We start from the raw sequence: 22,942 nt of genomic DNA, 5'->3' as shown, positions 1-22,942 counted from the left end.
GCAGAAGGGATGTTTGCATTGGTTAATTGTTTGATAGACTTCCCTTCTAGCCAGGGAGTTACTCATGGGGAGAAGGAAGGAGAAGAATTCTTGTTGGGAGCAGGAGAGGCTTTAGGATTGGAAGGCATGCAGCTCCTGGGCATTTTTCATGTGCATCTAAAGTTGACAAAAAGCTCTTTGGCAGGACACATGCTTCAAAAGTCAAGAAACAGCAAACACCTGTGCAGAACTTCTTACGAAAGGTCAGATTCTGAATGCCATCTCTAGGACCCTACCATCTCCAGCAGAAGAGCAGGCAATACCCAACCAACCAGCTGAACCAAGCTTATGAAACTCAAGAGACCCAAGGAGGAGAGATGGAGCAGCTCCAGGATCCACGGTGGGGTCTGTGTGAAGCTCTGGAAAAGTCAGCTGATTGTTCAATGGTCTCATGGCTGCAGGACTCACCACGTGGTGGGCAGTCTGCAACCATACGTGTAAGCAAGGCCATGTCACAGTGGAGAGCCCCACTGGTGAACACAAAAGGCACAGTCTGAACCAACTCTCTAAGAGTTCAAATACTTAAAGCATTCAGACTAAACTGTTTTGAACAGTCGATGGCTTCCACAAATGTGAATGCATTAAATCCTCTGTACAATTACATTCTTTGCACACAGCCTAAAATTCTCCAAAACGAGCATATTTGGTCACTATCATTGCAGAACACAAAAGCAAGAGGGCATCATGAGTGCACCCAGAGCATGTGACACTTCTATGTCCATGATGTATTCCTTTTTGATAAAGGGAACAAAAAGGAAAGCCAGATTATCACTTCTAGTTACAAGTAGAACCAGCAGTAGAACAAGTAGTAGCTACAAGTTATTACTTCTGGTAAGATGTCATAAAGGTTACAGAAAAGGTACTGGGGTGTTAATGGCCACGTAATAAACCCCAGTACATTTTCAAAAGGCAAGTTTGCTCTGTGGAAAATCTTTCATCTAATTGCAGTTCTAGCACTCACTTTAAGGTGACAAATGTTTCACAGAATCAGCAATCAACATCAGTGGCTAAAGCACAATGAATTTTAGCCTTGAAGAGATCCTCCACCTCTCCTCTACCAACACCCATCCTGCCTTTAGTTCAAGTGCAGGTAATCATCCAGTGTAGGAGCTTTCCACTGCCATCTGCTCCCTCCCCCTTTTATTTTATCCCCACATCCTTTACTCCAGTCACAGGGAAAGAAAAGCCCTGTGCCAAGTAAAATGTTCGTAACCCATTCATATTAAGTTAGCAAGGAATTGCTACACATTAAGAGCTGCAGTTTGTTTTCACAGCACTGCAAGAGTAAGGGGGTAGATTTTTTAATAAATTAATTACACAAATAAGCTTTCTGGACATCCTACATTTGAGAATAATCACAAGTCAAAAAGCTCACAGACAGTTCTTAACATACAATTAAAGTCTTTACCTTCTAACCACTTCTTTCCAGCCCTCTTCTCTTTTCTGGCCTCTTTTTGGACTAGTCAGATTCAGCTTCACATTTGGAGAGGTCAGAGGCAGGGAAACAGGTTTATAAGTAGTTGACAGAGAATTCGAATGACCTTCACCATCAAGTCTGAGAACAGAAACGTGCCAATTACACATTACAGAATAAAATGACAGCATTCCAGTGTACATTCTGCACCTTAAAACTACTAGCATGAACTGAATTTACTCTTATTCTCTACCTGGAAAAACTGTTGCGTGACTTTCTAGGTAGTTTTTTTACCTTCAGTCCGCAGCCTATACCTTTGCTCCAAACAGTGGAGTGCTAAATACAAAACCACAGGAAAAATCTTCATAAATGATTGAAAAGCTAGCCTTATGTGATTCAATCCAGCACACCTGTGCCACAGCTGGGAGGAAGACCTCATGCTTCAGTTAAGATTGAGGCAAGGAAAACAAGAAAATGCATATGAAAGAATGAATCTCATTGTGGTTCTTCTGTAGGTACGTTTTCTGTAAAGCATCATTACCAAGTCTAAGTTTCAATTACAGCAGCCTTGTCATCAGCATGTCCATGACTACGGAGAAGAGGAATTTGGGAAGAGCAAATTTAGAAATAATATTCAAAGTCTGCCTAGTGCAAGAGCCAAAGAGCACCTGCAGAGGTCAATAAAATACACCAGACCCATTTTGGTATTTACATAAGGTCTTGTTTCTCAGGCGTACTTCATCTAGCAGAAGCACCACTTCTAACAGGGAGTTATGAGTTTGCATTTAGTTAGTCCTGCTGGTGTGAACTGCACAGCATTCCAGGGCTTTTGTAGGAGATGGGTCCAAGGTAGGAACAAATTATGTTCCTAAAATAGGACAATAATTTTAACATTAAGGGTAATCCAAAACAAACAAATCCACTCATTCTGCACCTAATTTCAATCTGGGGAAAAAGGAAAAAGTCAGTCCCAACTGCTACCTGGTGACAGCCTTCCCAGTTGCTGCCCTTTCTCATCCCATACCGTTTGTGTTCTCCCTGAAGCTGGGTTCTCAGGCAGGTGTCCTGCACATCAGGCCCCACACCCTCTGCCCTCCCTTAATGTAGGAAAAGAAAGAAAACTACAGAGGATCAGGCTCATGCTACTTACATATAAGAATAAGCAAACACTACGGATTCAGAGGGGATCTCAGCTTTTTGAATCAGGCCAATGACCTACTCAGAAATGGTGTTATGAAAGTTATTAGCAAATTCCCTGGCAACTGAACCGCCTTCCAAACCATTCACACGGCCCCTGTACATCCGTCCAGTTCTTTTGACTCTCACCTCTGGCTTGACAAGTTTAAGTCAAACTGGCCATCAACCTGGCAGGTGAAATGCTCAGAGTCATCAACCTCCTCCCTCCTTAAAACAAAAAGATTGCAATCCAAATGAGTTAGTGATGAAACCATAAAACAATCAAAACGTAATGAAGCCACTTCTGTAAATAAATTATAAGTAATATCCGGCATATTCACTTTAAAATCTATCCTAATAAAGTTGACAATGCAACATGGATGATTAAACAGGGCAGAGAAAACCAGCTGTTTTGCTGAAGTTGTGTTAAAAACTAGCCAGCAATGCAAAAAGAAAATAAGTCTTATCTGTACCAGTTTAAAGAGGTTATGTTCAACAAACTCGACAGGATTATTTAACAGCCACAAAATCCAAGCAAACTCAGTTTCTCAAGACTTTGGGAATGTACCAGCTGGTATAAAGCTTCAGCTACAGAAAGGCCATGTTGGCTTAAGTAAAACCCTGTGAAATGACAGGAGCAACGTGGCAGCCTCACCTTGTGGGTGTTTTTGAAGCTGAGGTGCTTGTTTTCTCTTCCTGAGAGGGGATAAGCAGGGAGGCGTAGCGCCGCTCCGAGGAGTTCGTATCCATTGTGAAGTTCAGCTCCTGGCTCTTCCCTCCACTGCTGCTTTCACTATTGCAGTCTGTGCTATCCAAGTTATCCGAATCACTGTTCCCGCTCGCACCACCACCTCTTGGCTCTCCATTTATTTTATTTTTATCTGCCTTTTGCTGGGCTAGAGATATATGCTGATCTGGCAAAATTATCTGCATGTTCTGAGGAGTCTCTTTTGTTTTGTTTTTCTTGTTTTTCCTGTTTGTGCTGGGGGTAGTCACCACATTAGCTCTCTTCTTCCCAAAGGCATTTGTGAAAGTAGTGGAAGTTGCAGAAATCCCAATGGTGGTTGTTGTAGTTGCACTAGGAGGCTCTATAGGAATTTCTTGCTCCACTAAAAGGAAAACAGTTGACATACAATCAAAGTGCACACCATACAGGCATCAGTGCCCTGACTGAAGGTTTGCCCCTTGCAACACGGCTGAGGATGTCTGTGTGTGAGCAAAGGGGTTTTGCTGTGAAAGGATGCTGCAGTACCACAGAAGGCAGCTGTCAACAGATCCCCTTACCCAGATGGTTAAATAAAGTCACTCCCACAACTACTAATTGTTCATAGAAATACTTGTTCTTTACCTTCATCATCATTTTCTTCTTCATCATCATCCTCTTGCAGTTCCAGAGTTTCTTTAGGCTTGTTTTCTTCATCTTCTTCTTGTTTTCTTTTTTGTTCCTCTTTCTTTTTCTTTCTCTTTTCCTTTCTTTTCTCCCTTTTAGCTGCAAGAGCTTGTTTCCTGCTCTCCTCTCTTGACTAGGAGAAAAGGATCCATATTTAAACATTTTTACACAGACTAAATTCTAATTCTGATCTTCCCTAAAAATCTGGGGGAGATGAAGAAAGGAGAGGGCAGGATGGATTAAAATGGCTTTGTCACACACTGAATCATTTACATGGAAACTGGGCAGACCCTATGGAACAAGAGGATTAGCTGGTCCCCAAACTAAGGAATTCCAACACAATAACAACCAAAACAGAGGTGGTATAGAAACATAATTTTACTATAAAACTAACAAAATCTCTTACCAGCTCAGTCCTTTCTCAAAATAATGTCATTGATATTTTTGCAGCAACATTCACATCTTTGAATCAAAAAGATCTCCCAGAATATTTTAAAGAACTATAATTTTAATCACTTATTTTTAATATACAGCTCAAACCCTTATGCTGTGTGGCGCAATTCTCTACTCACTTTTTCCAGATCTAACTCCTTCAGCAGTATAGTTGCATTCTTATTTGCTTCTGCAGCCTGCTGGTCTTTAGCTTTCACAATTGTTTCCACACACTGGTGACATTTTTTCAACAGGTCCTGGAATGCAGACTTGTCTTATTATCTCCATAATAAACTACAATTGAGGAGTGAAGCTTACTCTAACAATGCAACAGCAGCGTCTTTCTATTCATAACCATACAAACCATTTCAACTGAACTGAACTCTATATGAGGATATATTTATGTGCATGAGTGAACATGTACATTCAGTTTTCAAATACTTAAGAATTTCTCATGTATAATTACAGTGAAAATAAATGATCAGGGTCTTTTCCCCAAGTCAAACTCACCTTGTCTGTTATTGTCGCTATGTATCGCATGCACTCAATGTCCGAAGGGAACTGGTTAACTTCTTTCACCAGGAACTGAACTACCTTCACATGCCCCTAGAACACCAAAGAAAATTCTAATCTCTTGTACACAACTCTATTTTCATGATCAGAGTTGACAAGTTTGGTATCACTCAGTCCAATGAAAAAGACTGAAGATTAGCAAAAACATGTCTGGTACTGTTTGGGAAGGAAGGTATCACTGACGGGGTACCCTGTGCAACCACACAGAAAGCATCCAGCTGTTGCTTCTGAAGTTATTTGAAAGCAACAGAGGGCCAGCAGTGGCATGCTCAGTATTGCTGTTTGTCAAAAAAGCTGTACACTTATTTGATATGCTGTTGAAGGCAAAGCAGCCACTATTAATCAATTCCTCTGCTATAGCTATGCTCCTTACATCCAACATCCATGTTCAGGTGACATGGTTCAGTGGGAGGTGTCCCTGCCCATGGCAGGGGGCTTGGAACTAGATGATCTTCAGGTCCTTTCCAACCCTAACTATTCTGTGATTCTAACAAAACTGAGGAAACCTATGTCCTTGCCTGCCAAGAAGAAAAGCTGTAACCATCTTCAACTACAAAAAATGTTCCACTCAAGTTAGGAACAGAACAGAAGCACAGAAGATTCAGGACAAGCTTGCTACAGGCTGGTAGTCTGTTCCTCTCAAAAGCAGAACTGACACAAGCAGTACAATCTGCAGGAATTTAGAAGGGACTATCTCAGTATCAAAGCAGTGAAATCTCTAACAGTTTTTGGACAGTGCAGAACTGGAAATAAAACTTATCATTGTTTATGGAACAAAGGTTTTCACCTCTCAAAAATGAGACCTGTGTGACATACTCAGATGACGGCATTTTATCTAAATAGTAATTTTGCTGTGTTATATTTGATTCTTCCAAATCCAAGCATTCCGATTTAAGACCAAATGACAAACTGTGATTTGCAAACATTTCTCATTGACATATACAATTAAGCTGGTTTCCTACCTTACGAAATGCTGACATAAGAGGTGTAATTTTCCGGTTATCCGCAGCATCCACATCTGCTCCTGCTTGCACAAGCAGCTGAACCACATCATAGTGACCCCCATTAGCAGCCAACCACAGGGGTGTGTTTCCTTTCTTGTTACGAACATCAATATGTGCTCCTCTAAAAATCCAGTGAAACAGGGAATACGTAAAGGTGGAAGTCAGGAGGTAAGATTACAAGAGATCCAAGTACTTTATTCAACTTTAATTCCTGAAGTACAGTGGCTAGATAAATTCTGTCCCTGAAACCTGCTGTTTAAGTTGCACTGTAGTGACACAGGGATTATTTAAACATCCCTAACAGAAACACACACTCACTTGATGTACCACAGCAACCACAAGTCCTTTACATTATCGTGAATGTGGTGTCTACCCACAGGACCAAGCAACCCCTTGATACTTTAGGTTCTGCTTGAAGAACTCAAGAGCTACTGCCAGCCTTTGTCCCCCAAGTGACAGTGGCGAAATGCTCATGTGGGAATTGCTGGATTAACACACAGCCAAGAGAGCTGCCAAACCAGACACTATTTGCTTACTTTTCGCCCCAGCTGCCTGCTCAGCTTAATTAACACTAGAGTACCAGGATACTCCAGGATAACACTGGAGAGTAGGGAACAGATGCAACAACGTGCTCTCAGATGCAGGAGACATCTGCTACAGACGAACACAGCTACAGAGTAAGTGTGACACTCATGAAAAGAAGTGATTTACCGATTAATCAGGAGCTCACAGAACTTGTAGTGACCCTTATCTGCCGCAATTGTTAAAGCTGTATCTCTTGAGGAAGGCACAGGAGGAGCATTAACATCCGCTCCTTTATCAAGGAGAACCCTTCCAACCTCTGCATATCCTCCCGAAGCTGCTTCCATCAGAGGCGTGAGACCAGTCTGTGCAAAGAAAAAGAGCTATGCAGTTTGACATGTGTACAGTGTACCTTCTTTGGATAACACATAAATGATTTCTACATAAGGAAATCAGATTTTTTATTTAGCTGGTTTATATTTAGTTTAGGAGCCTAACTTCAAGCAGTCTCTTTCTAAAAAGAAAAAAATAAACCCCTAAACCCACAAAAAAAACCCATACAAGAAACCCCCCCAAAACACTCAACCAAAAGACCCCACCCAAACCCAAACAAAAAAAACCCAAACACCAAATACTTTTGGGCTTTGATTTATACAAACCCAGGCAAATGTTGACTAAGCACCACCAGATACCTGTCTGAACAGCAAAACCAAAGTTTACAACAGTATCTCTAAACCAGATGTTAGACCAAATCCAAATGAAGACACAAGTGTTTCTATAGAAATGCTCAGAAACTGGCTCTTTCAGCTTCTCTGTAGCCTGCCTTAGCACTGAGACTGACCTGGGCCCAGCTCAGTTGCCAGGCTAGACTGTGAAATAAACTTACACCAGCTGCCAACATGCCCAACTGACCATTGCAGAGCTGGCTTTTATCCATATCCCCTTTCCTCCAGCCAGTCATTCCAGGAGCAGGCAGGGTAAACAGACACAGCAATTATTTCAGCAGCCTTAGGAGTTACCAAAACTTCCTTTGTGCTGGGGAAATCAGTCTGGCTGTCTACACAAGCCTTAAGCTTGCTTTATGGCAGGAGACACAAAGCTGTCCCAGAGTACCAAAGGATGGGACCTGTGGAGCATTTCAGAGGCACAGAAAGTCACAGTGCTGAAGCCATGGGTTCTACAGCAACGTAAAAGCTTTACAAAGTTTGACTGCACTACTTCTGTTGTAGACAAAAAAATCTGTTCTATCTGAGAATCAGTGTAAGCACCACTGTTCTCTTCTTGCCTGGACTTCACTTACATGTAAAAATTTGTATCTGTCAAAAGCCCCACATCAAGCTTCAACCTGCAAAGTTTCTCAGTACTACAGAACAAAAGTCAATCTAAGTTTCATTCAGAACTCAGGAGGACCAGGCAGCTTTTCCCTAGTGCAAAGAATTCATTACCACTGATACTTCTATTTTTTTTGTAAGAAGACCTTCAATCTTATTTCAGGACATTTAGTAAGTCCTTACAGGGGGCCTATAAGGATGCTGGGGAGGGACTCTTCCATTAGAGACTATAGTGATAGGACTAAGGGGTAATGGGTTCAACCTTAAACAGTTTAGATTGGATATAAGGAGGAAGTTCTCTACTGTAAGGGTGGTGAGGCACTGGAATGGGTTGCCCCGGGAAGTTGTGAATGCTTCATCCCTGGTGGTGTTCAAGGCCGGGTTAGACAGAGCCTTGGGTGACATGGTTTAGTGTGAGCTGTCCCCACCCATGACAGGGGTGATGTTCTTAAGATCCTTAAGGTCCTTTCCAACCCTAACTATTCTATGATTCTATGATGTAATAAGTCCTCTGAGAAGGAGGACTTATAAGAGAAGTAGTCCTCTGCTTCTGGAGAAGCTCAAAGGAACAGGAAAATCTGAAGCAACTTGATGACTCAGAGAAATCACCTGGTAGAAGTCATGAGGAAAGACAATTCCCACACGTACCTTTGCCCTGTGCTCAACATTGGCCTTCCTGTCCAAGAGCAGACTGACCACCTCTGCTCGGCCCTGGAAGCAGGCCAGGGTGAGGGCTGTGTTCCGGTTGGTCTCAATTTGGGCATTAATATCAGACCCCATGTCCAGCAGTAGCTTCACAGCAGGGACGTGGCCATTCATAGCAGCCAGCATCAGAGGAGAAATGCCAAGCTTGCTGCCAGTCCTGAGGGGAAAGAGACAAACTGCAGCTCCCAGGAATGCTCTGGGAAACCTAAGTGTATCCAAGAGGACCAAAATGCTTTGTTGGAAGCCAGAAAGGGACATATAACTTACACAAATATAGGCACTGACCTAAAATACTAACATCTCTGAACTGTAAGGAGAAAACAGCAGATTAACTACATGCAACAGACAACTCCAATTTATACACGAGGAAAATACATGTCAGCTTCTAAACATTCAGAGGGCTGAAGCACGCATAAGCTTTCAACTATATATATTAAAAGAAAACTAAGGCTGCACTGATTCATTCAGAAAAAGCATGCTTCTAGCACTGCTGTAGCTAGATAAAATATACATTAGTTTCCTTAAAATGAATAAAGAGGAGGCTTAGGTGATATAGCTGTATACATTTGTTGGTCTTACTGAAAAAGACATCCTCAAACACATGCAGAGTTGCCCAGACTGCTTTGGCTGGTTCTTTGACCTGATTCTATCAGAAATAGCTTGGCTACTACATCTCAGAATGGTGGGAAAGAGAAGGAATAGGTTTCCATACTACAGTAATTCCTGAAAATTTAGGTAAAAGGGAAATGAAGTTTGTGATAGCTAATTTAAAAGCAATAAGATAAAGTGAACATACAAGCTAACACCATGTAGAAAGGCTGCAAGGAGGTCTGAAAGCACTAGAGGTCCCAGCCTCAGTGTGCAGCCAGCACATTACCTGGAATTGATTTCTGCCCCAGCATTGAGAAGAATCTTGATGATATTAACATAGCCACCAGATGCAGCAAGGCTTAATGGTGTATAGTCAGACACATTCCTATGTTCTTTGTTTGCTCCCCGGGCCAACAGCAGATCAACCACCTGAAAAGACAGCATGCACATTAAAAGACATACAGTGGCCTTCACTGTTATCCAAGAAGTGAAATGATGTCATCACATGCTCAAAGCCTCCCAGTGTGCTACCAGTTTCCTTTGTCAATAGATATGATTCTACGTGAAAATCTCTATCCTGTTTGGCTTTATTTTTACACAGAGGCTGTGCAGACTTAGCATCAGCTGATCTGTGTGGGTTCTACAGTGCAGGCAGGAAGATTCTTTCACCTCATCAAAAATGCAAGTGAATCTCTTCCTGGGAATCTTAAGTTTGCAAACAAGTGATCTATCCCACTGTCATAATCTCTCTCACTGTTTGAGCATCATTTTCAGAAACTCCCACCACCTTAATTCAAATGACACTGAAGCCAAGTTTGACCATCTGTATCATATGGTCCTTCTAGCAAAACACATGGTAAAAATCAGACAGACTCATGTTAATGGAACAAGCATGAGGAAGGACTTCTCTACAGAAGCTGCTGTAAACAAATAGAAGGGGAAAAATTAAAACATTTCTGGTGATGTACTGCACTTTAGTGGGCCTCATTTTATTCCTAACATAGGCTAAATGATTTTCAGATAAGCCAGAAAAAAGGCTGCCTCCTAAATTGCTAAACCAGAAACTAAGTTGCTATGTCAGAGGTAGATTCTGGCATAAGAAAACAAAGAAAGAACAAAAGATTTAAGTAGTTCAATAAGTAATGCTCTCACAGGCCACACTGATCTCTTGTTTGTAAGCAGCACTTTTACTGTTAAAGATTTGCAATTCAGAAATCAAGCGAAAACCTTCCAATTTTGGCCAACTGTTTTAATCCGTTCAAGTTCCAAAACTTAGCGCTCCCATATTTGTCACAGAGCTCTTTGCCATCTCTGTGGTATCTTTTATCTAAGACAGCATGCCCATGACTAAACTAGGAAGGATACACCCCCCCCCCCCCCCAAAAAAAAAGCTGAGAAAAACCTGAAACACCCTTTAACAGGCCAGTATAATATGCCCTGCATTGCACCTGCACTTACCAGCCTAGCACATTACCACTAAGCCCATGTCCTGCCAGCACAAGATTCCAGTTTCTGTCTTTCTGTGCCTGCACTGGCTGTTTTGGTTTTAAGCACAGGGAGGATGCATAAGGGAGGTATTCAGTGAACAAAGTGGTTCAGCAAATATCTTTACCTCCCTCACAAATGTACTTACCTCGCAGAGAAGCATGAAGAAGAACAACAACAACTTACAATAAACATTAGCTAACAGAACTGGCACAGCCAAAGGAGAAATGAATAAATTCCCCTTCCTCTTGGAAGAGGAACAAGACTTGAATTAACCACCCTTCTACAGGTCAAAAACCTTCCAGCAAAAGGATGATTTATTATACCTTCAACAAAAAAAACCAAATCCTGTAGAAAAAACTGTCTACAAATGACAACTCAAACTCATGGAGGACAATATGCTCATACCTCCTGGCGTCCACCAGAGCATGCCAACGAAAGGGGAGTATCCTTTGTGCGCTCGGACTGTGCTTCAATATCCCCACCTTTGTCCAGAAGTATTTCCACTACACCAACATGTCCAGCAGTTGCAGCCAGAATCAAAGGCGTAAAACCTAGTAACAAGAGAATATGTTAAAAGCAACCTTGAGAATCTCAAAAGTATTATTAAGGAGCAGAAACAAACAAAAGGGTTAATTCACAGCGACTTCTATTGATCAGACATGTCTTCCTCAGACTGGGGCTTCCTGGTATAGGCCACAACCTCAGACTATTTCCTAGCCCTATTCTGACCCTGACACATCTAGGCTCTTAACTCTTTCCAAATAGAATTAAAGGCTCTTCAAAAGAAATCTAAACTTGCACTGATCAAACTGGACTAAGTTCCAACCAACTTGTCACTTTAGAGAAGTCATGGCTTTCCACCAAATTACTATTTCATAAAGCTCCAATGAGTGAACACATCTGCACTGCCTATATTATGTAATTCCAGTAGTCAGTGTGAGTTCTAAGGATTGTGGCATGGTGGTTTTCTTCCTTCAGCTCTGAAGATTTGACATTCTGCTGAATTCTGTTATTGAGAACAGTATGATACATACCTGACAACTACTGCCCACTAGACTGATCAGCCCATTAGCTGACATTTTAGCCCATTTTACCCCCATCAGCTACTCTATCTAGTATGCCAAGGTCTTTTGTAAAGGGTGAATCATCAGGAGCAAAGTGCTTCACATTTTGCAGATCTGATTAAGATACTACTCAGATGCACTGCCTTTCCAAAATACAGATGAAGGCATGCAGTGCCATTGGCTTTTTATGGTCAAAATTTCTACATGAAGTAGAAAGCTGCTTTACAGCAGCCTGCCAATACCTAAAGAGGCCTACAAGAAATCTGGAGAGGGACTTTGTTGTAGGTAACGGTCACGCTCTTTCACTGCTTTGGCTTACCCTTCTTGTCTCTGTGTTCAATGTTGGCACCACGTGCTATCAGTACAGATACGAGTTCTTCATGACCTCCTGCACATGCAAGGGTCAGAGCCGTGTCATGATTACTTTCAGTCTTCACATTCGGAAAGAAAAAGAAGAAATTTAGAAATTAAAAATGCTTTAAGAAAAATGTCATGTTTTTCAGACAGTTCTAGATCCATTTTCCCCCTCTCCCCCGCCTTTCAGAACTTCAAACCCAACTGCAATTACTCACATGTGCATCAATGTCAACTGAAGGATACATGGGGAGCACCGACTGTGAGGGCACATTGCTCGATGCCTGTGAACAAGGCTCAGGCGTGGGGGATTCAGTAGCGTGTGAGGAGCTGGTGGAGCCACTGGGCACTCTGCTGTTCACAGCTGAAAGGTAACACTGGGTTACTCATCCACTCTCAGGAATGACACAACTTAGATGAAAAGTATTTAGTGCCATAGAACTACATTGGTCTAATATCAAAACAGTAATGGGGGGGAAACAAATCGACATTCCTAAGAACAAAGGAGTTGGTGTCTTTGCAAAGAAGCTTTCCAAGCAGTTACACAGTGCAAGCATCTGGTCCAAACTGTGTGAAGTTGGAAAATAATCTTATGAATTAGTCTGTCTGCATTATGAGTACGAATTATGAAGATTATTAGTTATCCTTTTTATACCGTAACCTTCATTGTTAAGAGTTCAGTCATATGCTCAGTGTAAGCAGGCAAAATATTCCTAACACACAAACCTGACCTTCAGAAATACAGCCTGGAATTCCAAAGTTTTTCACATAAAGGTTAGCGCACACCTTGACTGCAGAGAAGGTTTTCAAAGCAAGATGACTGACAGCAGCTTACACCATTAACCATGTCTCAGAGTTAAAACAACCCAGGAAGGGTGGAAGAGAAGCAGAAAGGAGCGGGCAGCCAACACAACTAAGCAAGCTGGAAACTGTCTGTGCTCCCTAAAATCGATTCTGATTGATCCACAGCCTGTAAAAAGATTTCAACCTGGAGATACAGTGTAGCTCAGGGACACAAGGAATGCAACTTTATCTTCTTTTAAAACAAAAGAAATTAATATTTGAGAATCAGCTTTTATTCAGCTAGTTTTAAATGAACCTTTATCGAGACAAGCAGAGAAATTGCTCTACATATATCTACCTTTGTAACCATGGGAGAGTTCTGAAGGGAACCCAAACGCACCTAAGGCTCAAAGTGGATTCCCAACAGGCCTATGCACTAGATATCAGTGCACTTGAACTGCAGTAAACCCTGTTAATACAGCAGCTGGATTTGACAAAAACTGCCACTGATGGGTTGCCCAATTTCTATCTATGCCGAGATGGAACATGGGCCTAGCTTTTGTGATTCCAACACATGGTATTCTGTAGTACTCCTGGAACATGCAACTGATGGAAGACACTAACAAAAGCAGGTAAGAAATAACGAACAATATTTTGCTTTTGTCAAGTGTTTCAAGCAGTAAGGGAAGATGAACTCAAACCTGGATATAACTGAAACCGTTGCAGACCTTTCCCAGCTCATTCCTTCTTCCATTGACAAATTACACTCATAGGAAAACAGTGCAGATGGAATAGTCTTACAAAACCCCTCAACACTACCCATAACACCACTAAGCCTACAGTACTGCATATGCATAACAAAGGAAACTCATTAGAGCAAGCCTAGATAGGTCCCTTCAGTTGGGTGCTGGAAACATCAAGGGGATTGTTGCTGAAATTTTGGAAGGTGACATTTTCAGGTGTATTTTTTAAGTAAAGCTTCTCCTTGGCATATATGCAAAACCCAGCATTAACACTTGGCTATCACGTTTAAGCAACAAAATGCTGTACTTGAATTCAGAGTTGAATTTTGCTTCACCTCCCAACCTTCATGAGCAAACCAGGTCTGTATTAGAAGTTTCAAATCTAAGAGCTCCCACATTTCACCTGCTTCCTGTGGTTCATAATTCACACCAGCAGATGAGCATTAACTAATGCAATACAATTGTTTTTCTGCTCAATGCACTGAAATGCAAGATACCGATTTGATTTCTACAGATTATTCCTTCCAAAATACAAAGACACCAAATCACCCTGTTGAGGATTTACAGTAAATAAAATGGTGGTTCCTTATGAAAGATGCTGACTCAATACTTTCATATCTTGCAGATCTAAAATGCACGTGCATGTGCTGTGCATACAAAGAGGGTGCGCAGAGGTACTCCATGTGAGCCACTTCAAGGATACCAATGCTATATCTTCAGTGACACCGTTACAGGTTCCACAAATTCGGTTTCACAACAATTACTGAGAATGTCCAAGTATTTCTTGCATACTTTAGATTGTCACAGTGTGCTTGAAACATCTTCACACGCGGTGATGATCTCAAATGTGAGAGAGCACACCAAAGGCAGTAGAAATGCAGATAAAAAATACTTGTTTAAAATAAAATCTAACAACAAATAGTCCTGTAGCACCCACTGATGATTCATTCTCTCCATAACTACAGAATTTATAAAACTGCAGTATTTCTCAAGTGCCATTTTCTATCTCCTCAGTGTGGCTGGCAAGTGGCCCAATGGAGCATCAACAGAATTCATTCCCTGCAGAGCAAAACACGCCTGAGAACTTTACCTCCAGTTCCATGGGGCTGATTTAGCTCAGCCTAAGTTACACAACACCACCGAGCCTGTTGTGTAACCACCATACCCACTCCAGACTTCCATCTCAATTGGCATTAATGCAGGAAAAACTACAGGACTGCAGCTCAGCAGAGGAAAGCAGCATGCCCCTGCCCAGCCGTGTGGCGTGACCACCCTCAGCATCTCCAGCTGACACAGGATTTTAAGAGACCAGAGAAATGTGGAGGTTTACCCTCTGGGAAGACAAGGGGGGAACTTTGCAGCATGCAGACTGCTTCCTACTGAATAGGAATTTTGTCTTTTCACCAGGAAGGGTATAGATAAACACAGTGAGTGCCACGTATTAATAAATACATAAAAACTCGTTTTCACAGCATGTACCTCAGATCTTTATAAAAATACATATTTGGTGACACAGGTTTTGGACATTTCTGTAAACTGCAATATTCATAAGATTTGTATTAAAAAAAAATAATAAAAATTAATGCTACACGTGACAAAATCCAGGATCCCCACATTTTAAAGAAGGGCTTGGAGCTTGAATCAGTGTGATGTCAAAGACAGGTCTCCAAAGACATAGAGCATAGTTTGGGCTGGAAGAGACCTTAAAACTCATCCAGTTCCAACCCCCTGCCACAGGCAGGGACACCTTCCACTAGAGCAGGTGGCTCCAAGCCCTGCCTGAATGCTGCCAGGGATGGGGCAGCCACAGCTTCTCTGGGCACCCTGTGCCAGCACCTCAGCACCCTCACATGGAAGAACTGCTTCCTAGTGTTTCATGTAAACCTACCCTCTTCCAGTTTAAACCCATTACCCCATGTCCTGTCGTTAAAGGCCCATGTTAGAAGTCCCTCTCCAGATTTCTTGTAGACATGGATGACTTATTTTCCAAAGTTACGAGAAAAATATCACAGGAAACATGAGTAAAACAAGAGGAAGCAAGAACTTGGCGTTTTATCTAAGTCAGGCTCTGGAGGCACTGGCAGAACATCAAGCATGCAGCTCTGAATGAGGCTGCAGTTGTAGCCTGGATCTGCACCTACCAAACCCTTGCCCTGCTGTGAGCATGGATGTTCATGGACACGGGGCTTGGATTTCAGTTCCCCAGTCCTCAAAGTCACTAGGATTTTTCAGGACTGAGCAGTTTATCAACCTGTCCTGCAGCTCCTCAATAATGTGTTACTGTACAGGCACAGCATTTCTCACTCTAGGTTATCCCCATAACTGGTTTTACTCCCAAGAGCAATCCTAAATACAGTAACTCAGATGTCACCGTCCAAATCATTACAATACCACAATTCTGTATAACTGACCAGAACTGGACTTTCAGAACCAAGTAACAGTTAATGAAGTTTCTCAAAACATGCCTGGAGTTTCAGTACATAACATGAGCTCATAGGAGCCAGACAGAAGCACACAGAGATGTCACCCCTGACTAAAAATTCCTGCTGAGTAGAACAAACAAATATTCCAACTAGAAACCAAACCCAGCAACAAAGAGAAAGTTACTCATCTTGAACACCCTGAACCAGCAAAAAAGCCTCAATTCAGATACTGCTGGCTAAGAAATCTACTATAGTAAATGCATAATGTGACCTGAAATGAAGCTCCAAGTATGCCAGGCAGGATGCTTCAAGAAACCAAATGTGCACCAAGAAATGAAAATTAGATCCAAAGTATGCTTTTATATTGGAAGATGTGATCCAAAATAATGTACTACTTCCCCAGCCTGAACTGCACAATACCTATATCTCTTGCAAACCCAACTGACAGCTTGACTGGAGTAAGTCACACCTTTAAAGATAGGATTAGTTCTAAGACTTTTGCTTCAGTACATCTAAATTAACTCCATTACAACCAAAACATTCTGGAGTGGAAAGAGTGGCTTTATTTTTATGTTTTACCTGACTCTCCAAAGGTTACCTGGTTACTTCTGTATAGCTTTATGTAAGAGGGGACTCAGGTACATGTCTATCAGTGAATAACTGTCAGGGAGACCTCCAACACTTTGCACCTTAACACCAGTTACCTCAACACCCAGCAGCTGGCAGGATATTGAGTCCATTTATGTATGTTGTCACAATTAAGTTAGTTAGCAAAATGAAGACATAAGGGTTTGTAGAAATATAAGTTCTTCCTTACAGTTCTCCCTGGTCTCAACTAAAGCACTGAAAACATTTGCCTCATTCATGGCCACTGGCAAGAGCAACAGCAAAAGGTATTCTGGGCTAGATGGCAAAAAGCCCATTTAACATCTCCCTTCTTCTGAAGCAGAGCTAGTACAAACTGGAATACTCAGCAGGAATAAAAATGTCCAGACTGACTCACTCACCACCATTACTGCAGCTCCACTAGCAGCACCATGGTCAAGGCAGACAAGCAGTTAGGCAAGAGCACAAGTGCTCGAAGAGCCAGACCTTTCTCACACCAGGCACAGGGCCCTTAACAATCCTACCTGGTATCTGTAGCACATGTGAAAAATCAGGTCTCATAGAAGTGTCTATTTCCAATTCTCTCCAAACATTTCATTTTCTTTTTTTTAATGGGGGGGCAAGGGAGGATCAGGGGGAAGGAAATAAAACTTATAAATTTCAGAAGAAAATATGCTTCAAGAAGTCAACATCAATACTTTCTGCAGGAGCCTCTGGAACTGGACAGCTAAAGTTTCCTTGAGTTGCATTTCTGTAAATAGAGCTTCTAATGGTTGTAGAAAAGCGTGCTATTTGTACAGATTTTTGAACTGAGTGCATCTCATTTCTTAGCAAAAAATGTCTTTAATTACTTAGCAAAAAGAGTAACCAGCTTCAGAAAATGAACCCGTGTCTTATTCAACTTTTTATAATTCTTTTTTAGATGCAGCTTTTCTGGCTGTTTGCAATCTCTTTTCAAGCAGCACAGCTCTCTCACTCAGCTGACTGCAGCAGTTCTTCACTTTGGGTGCACTGACTAGCTTGGATTTAACATGCAGCTGCTCACCATAAGAGGGCACATGTTAGGTGGCCTTGGGCTACATGTGTGAAATTGTCAGCAACAGCAACTACTCCAAAGATCAAGCCCGTGTTGATTATGTTTTGCACTAACCATTGAGGTTTTCCTCCTCATATACTCCCTCAGTCTCAAGTAATCAAAAATGATCCAATTGCATTTTGTTTTCATTGCATTGTTTTCACTGCATTTCATTTGCATTTTGTTCTTGCTGGGAACTAAGACTGATGCTCTATAACACAAGAGGCTTTCTCTGAAAGACTGTACAGCTAAAGGGAGCTCATACAACACACCATACAATCCCACTAACTATGGTTCCATGGGATGTTGCCAAGTTGCACGTAGTCTGGACTTGCAGAAGCTAGATGGAATTATCGTTCTAAAAGATCCCAGGAATGGCTGGCAAAAGGTTTTACCAACATGTTCCTAAAACCTTGAAATGAACTAAAAGAGAACAGGCCAGTGACTACAGGCAGGGAGATGGGGGAGAAGGGCTGAGGTTCAGACACAAGGCGCAAAGAAAAGGTGCAAAACGCTGAATTAACAAAAAAAGAAAAGCAAAACTACATACCAAACAACACTGGCTATATCCTACATACCTTCAGCAGCAAACATCAATCCTAGTCAAACCCAGGAAATTAAGTCAACCAAAATGATACCTCTTTATCCACAAGGGGACTTGAACAACCCAACAGTGGAAACTTCCATTCCTCTTCACACCATTACCGACAAATGGAAGGATGGTTGGATTTTTGCTTTTCATCCAGATTAAAAGGACACAATTTTGCCATGTGTCATCTAACAAGCAGATATTCCTGTATAACAACCAGGGTTTAGAGGGTATTCTGAAAACACAAGAATCAAGCAGCTCTGCAAGGGTTCCAGATTGCGTTTAAGCTGTAGCAACACCCTGAGCAGCACGGAGAGGGACACGTTTGTCCATATAAGTGATAATAATTTGGCTTTTTAGAGATGGCTCCTACACTGAAGGAAGTCTGAGGTATAAGCCTGTATAGAAAACTCTACAGAAGATATCAAGCTGTCACGCTTTCAGAATGGGCACTTTTGATCACTCATGATATGGCTTTTTTAAGAAGCACAGAAAAAGATGAGGCCAAAGGGGCAAAACGAGGTCTCCAGTACAGGAAGTTTTGCATTTCAAGAACAAAAAAAAAAGGATATTTAAAAGTCCCATGTTAGAATTAGAAGTCACTGTTAGGATTAATAGGACTAATGAGGAACTTTATTCTTAAGCAAGTATTCCCAAACTGGAAAACCCCAAGATGTTTTTTGGAGGGAAGGAGAAAGGGGGAAACTGAGCACACAAATTAATGCAAAAATAGGTATATTTCTTAACCCACCTGCTATTAGGTCATCAAGAGTGTCGGTAAGCGTCTGTGCTGGAGTGGCAACCATTAATCCGTCTGGTTCTTGAACTAAGAGCCCCTGCCCAGCAATCTGCTGCTGCTGTCCTACATTCTGCTGATTCCCTAATGCTTTCTGAAGTTCAAGAGACTCTGTCCCATTATAACCTAAATTACCAGAAAAATTACATTGCGGTGCTGGCAAAGGCTGGATAGGGACAAACTCTATTTGTTCAGCAGGTGGTGGAGACTGTTGTTGCTCGTCATCTTTAGACAAGATTGTGTCAACCTGAGGTAACCCTGAAAAGTTATCCTCTGGCAGACCCTTATCGGCTTCCACTTCTGGGAATACCCCTGTAAGTGGGCATTGCTGCTGCAGGGGAAGTGGTGTGTCTGTCTGACCTTTGGTCTCCAAATATTCTTTGGTAAACTGCTGTTGGGTTTTCATCTGCAACTGCCTTTCCACCTTCTGCAGCTCCTTCAATATTTTCTTCTTCTTCTGTACTTGCTCTTCTCTGTTCTTTTTAAGTTCTTCGATCTTATCTTTATTTAAAGGTTCACCTTGAATTAATTCCAATGATTTAAGTTGTGCTTTTTCAATAGCACTAATTCTCTGTCCAAGTTCATTCAGCTTGCCTTCAGTCTCTTCTACTATGCATTCCAAAGGCTGGTATGGGTGAAAAGGTGGCAGTAGGTCCTTATCTGCTACCTGCAGGGAACTTGACTTCTGCTTGGATGCACCTAAGCACATGAAAAATGTTTGAAAAAATGCCATGCTGAAGATCCCCCAAACCTCCCCTCTCACCCGCCAAAAAAAAATTAAACAAAAATAAAAATAAATAAATAAAAAAATCTTTACAACTAACACTGCACATCTGTCAAACCAGAAAAAGGCAAACCCTGCACTCCATACTGAGACAAGGAAGGACAAAGCACACAGCTGGAATTTAATATTGATCCTAACATCCCTTTGAACACAGCTAGTTTAATCTTAAGGAATAAGGAACCTTTATAGTTTCTGACATACATGCCAATGCATGGGAATGCCAATGGGAAAGGAAATCAGCAAGAGCAGCAGGGAACTTCAGTACTGTACTGAGTTCCCAAAAGTTGTTCTGGTGTGCAGAGCAATACCACTAAGGCTATTTCCCAGACACTAGCTTCCAACAGCAAGGTGACAAATAAAAGTAGTCTGTACTTGAGAGAAGACTAACTCTACAACAAGATGAGTAATTTGAACTGTTTCTCCAGACACAACAGCATTCTACCTTCACTTTACAAAGAGAATCATCCTAGTGCAGACATAATGTTTTCAAATGTGTTTTGAAGCTTTGGCACTTTTTTTAAGTTCTAAGACAAAATTAACAATGAACAAATTGCCTCCCTCTCTCCAGAAACAAATTAACAATTCTTCTCACTATTAACACTTCAGAACAAGACAAGGACCCCAAACCGGCAGTGCTCCTCTGTGCTCACTGCCCTCAGGCAACCTCAGGCTGCATTCCCAAAAGCTAGGAAACCTCCAGTCAGATCCTGCTAACGATTATCTATTAGAGCATTGAAATCTTAATTAGGACTTCAGTGGAAGAAACTTTAAGTGTGGAAAGTTTTAGCTTTATCAAACAATTTTCTGCACTAACACCCATTTGCTATTCCCAAAGAGTGATAGAGGCAGCTTTAAAAAGAAAAACAAAAAAAAAGGATAAAAACTTGAATATTCACAAAGAAAACTTGGTACCATTCAGCAGTAAAAGGGGAATTAAAATTATTACAGTTTGAGCCCTGGTTTAATACAGTTGCCTAGACATCATACAGTTAAACGAGAATCTGGAGGCAGGAACCAAGTTCCAGATCAGGTTTCATAAAACACCAATTTATTGCTCTCTGAGCCTTCCTTCATCAAAATAACTCACAAGTGACTTGATTTTGCACTGCTGTCCAACCAGCATTCACATACTCCTCACTCTGAAACTGGTATTTTTCGAGGAGCTAACTGAAAAAGCAAACTTAAGGGAATTTTCTCTTTTAAAGAGAAATGAGTATTAAACCACAATGGAACCAGTGCTTTACTGAATACCTTTGCTAGACACTCTCTCTGGACTGAAAGCAAACCCTACCTAAATTTAAAGGAAACAGGAAAGATCTTCATAACCCCAAGAAATCCCCAGCACTCTCCCCAGACACTGCAGACATCCCCAGGAGCTCTGGCTCCAGTACTTCACACAGCTCCTCACACAGGTCAGCAGTTCCAGCTGAATGCCTATTCCAGCCATTACTATGATTTTGCCTCTCACCCCTAAGTGAGTCCCAAGACACTTTCTCAGCAGGCAACAAAGAATTTGACTGAAGTTCAGCAATAACTTGCTTTGTGCTGGCTGGTGGATACTTAGCTCGTGTGCTGCTGGCTCTTTGGCTCTGTAGCTTTCTTGGGGTTTATACAGCTCCCCTTTTATTTTAGAAAGTGTGACTTACAATGTAAGTTTGGCAGACCACTCATGAAAAATAGATTTACACTCAATAAAAACCTCCAAAATGCTTGTCTATAGCTTTGTTGGAAATGTGGAACAGTCAGTTAGTGTCTTTTGAAACAAAGCTGCTCCAGGGCTGGACTAGAAGAAGCCTAACTGCAAATTCACCCTGCCTTTAAGACCCAAGATGGGAACCTCTGCATGCTCTGTGCAATGCCATTCCTAAGGTTACCATATCTATCATGTTCATCAGATCGTATCATAGATATTTCCATTCTAACACAAAGCAACCCCACAACCTGGCAGCTCTGGACAGTTTAGACCACTCTGTAGGAAAGAAAATCATAGAATGGTTTGGTTGGAAAGGACCTTAGAGATCATCCAGCTCCAACCACCTGCCATAGAGGCAGGGATACTTTCCACTAGACCAGGTTGCTCAAGGCCCTGTCCAAGATGCAGTTCAAAAAGCCCCTAAATAATCAAGCACCAACACCATCCTTCTCTACTATGTTCCACCTGGGGAAAAAAAAAAACAAGCCTGTCGGGAAGAGGAAAACCTCTGTACAAGCACAAGAGAGTTGCAGAGCAGAAGCACAGCCTGGTCTTGAGAGCTGGGCTGGGTGGAAGAGCCAAGGCTGGTCCAACAGCAGCTCAGGCTGTGAATGACCACTGAAAGTTGGGACAGTTTCTGAAGAGGAGTGTTAGAAAACCAGTAAGTGAAGAGCTGGGCTCCAGAAGAGGTGCAGAGATCTACTCTAATCAGCTTCTAATCAATGAGCAGGGCCACTTCTCGAGTTCCAAATCACCCTTTCCATGGCAGAAAACAGTTGCAACCTGTAATCTTGGGGATATCGGAAGAGGATGTAGGATAGGAAGAAGTATCTACTAAAACTTGACAGCCAATTCAAACCAGGGGTGGAAAAGACTTGGTAGCTTCAACTAAGCATTGTTACATTATGGTATTGCAAGCACTTTAAAGTAACTATTCCCTGCTTTATCCAAAGCTCTTCTGTATTATAATATCCTGAAAAATACTGTGCCCATGTTAGTATATAATTATGAACAAAAGACTACTTTATACTTTCACTTTTGAGATATTTAAGTAAGTCCTAAAAATGCAATCGTAGGACAGATCATAATCACTTCACCTTTTATTTTATCCATTTATTTTGTTAATTTACCTTTTTGGTGGAGCATCAATCTTCTATCCAGCCAACCCACCACACAATTTATTCTAGTAGGAATATTTAGTCAATTTGATTTTTAAAACAACTGTTTTGGCCACTTTCAGAAGACTCATTTGGTATGAAAAGAAGACTGAGAATCACTGAAATCCACATGTTGCTGCACAAATACCTGCTGCCATAAGGTAATCATGATTATAGGACAGAATTGTTTGGTTGACAGAAAACCCAGTT

The 22,942-nt window shown here is 41.6% G+C and overlaps 1 protein-coding gene across 19 annotated transcripts in view; it reads right to left on the bottom strand.

The window, feature by feature from the left end:
• The window catches only part of ANKHD1 (ankyrin repeat and KH domain containing 1), a 103,937-nt gene that overhangs the window by 16,555 nt on the left and 64,440 nt on the right, over nucleotides 1-22,942 (bottom strand). For 16 of the 19 annotated variants that reach the window (XM_061456509.1, XM_061456511.1, XM_061456507.1 and 13 more), the window contains 14 exons: nucleotides 19,054-19,797; nucleotides 12,302-12,447; nucleotides 12,049-12,160; nucleotides 11,071-11,216; nucleotides 9,464-9,606; nucleotides 8,530-8,743; nucleotides 6,740-6,915; nucleotides 5,987-6,149; nucleotides 4,962-5,057; nucleotides 4,592-4,708; nucleotides 3,978-4,152; nucleotides 3,285-3,738; nucleotides 2,780-2,857; nucleotides 1,448-1,594 (listed from right to left, as the gene is read on the bottom strand). In XM_061456509.1, coding sequence (XP_061312493.1) covers nucleotides 1,448-1,594; nucleotides 2,780-2,857; nucleotides 3,285-3,738; nucleotides 3,978-4,152; nucleotides 4,592-4,708; nucleotides 4,962-5,057; nucleotides 5,987-6,149; nucleotides 6,740-6,915; nucleotides 8,530-8,743; nucleotides 9,464-9,606; nucleotides 11,071-11,216; nucleotides 12,049-12,160; nucleotides 12,302-12,447; nucleotides 19,054-19,797 — 2,911 coding nt within the window. Of the gene's footprint in view, nucleotides 1-1,447; nucleotides 1,595-2,779; nucleotides 2,858-3,284; nucleotides 3,739-3,977; nucleotides 4,153-4,591; nucleotides 4,709-4,961; nucleotides 5,058-5,986; nucleotides 6,150-6,739; nucleotides 6,916-7,468; nucleotides 7,677-8,529; nucleotides 8,744-9,463; nucleotides 9,607-11,070; nucleotides 11,217-12,048; nucleotides 12,161-12,301; nucleotides 12,448-19,053; nucleotides 19,798-22,942 lie in introns of those variants that run through there. The other 3 variants (XM_061456521.1, XM_061456522.1, XM_061456523.1) reach the window with 2 other exon arrangements.

The sequence above is a fragment of the Pezoporus flaviventris genome, unplaced genomic scaffold, assembly GCF_033815535.1.
Source record: "Pezoporus flaviventris isolate CSIRO_AGI_PZ_B2104156 unplaced genomic scaffold, CSIRO_AGI_Pfla_v1 ptg000023l, whole genome shotgun sequence".
Classification (NCBI taxonomy): domain Eukaryota; kingdom Metazoa; phylum Chordata; class Aves; order Psittaciformes; family Psittacidae; genus Pezoporus; species Pezoporus flaviventris.
The sequence above is the reverse complement of the archived record's forward strand: the minus strand, read 5'-3'. Positions and strand labels throughout refer to the sequence as shown.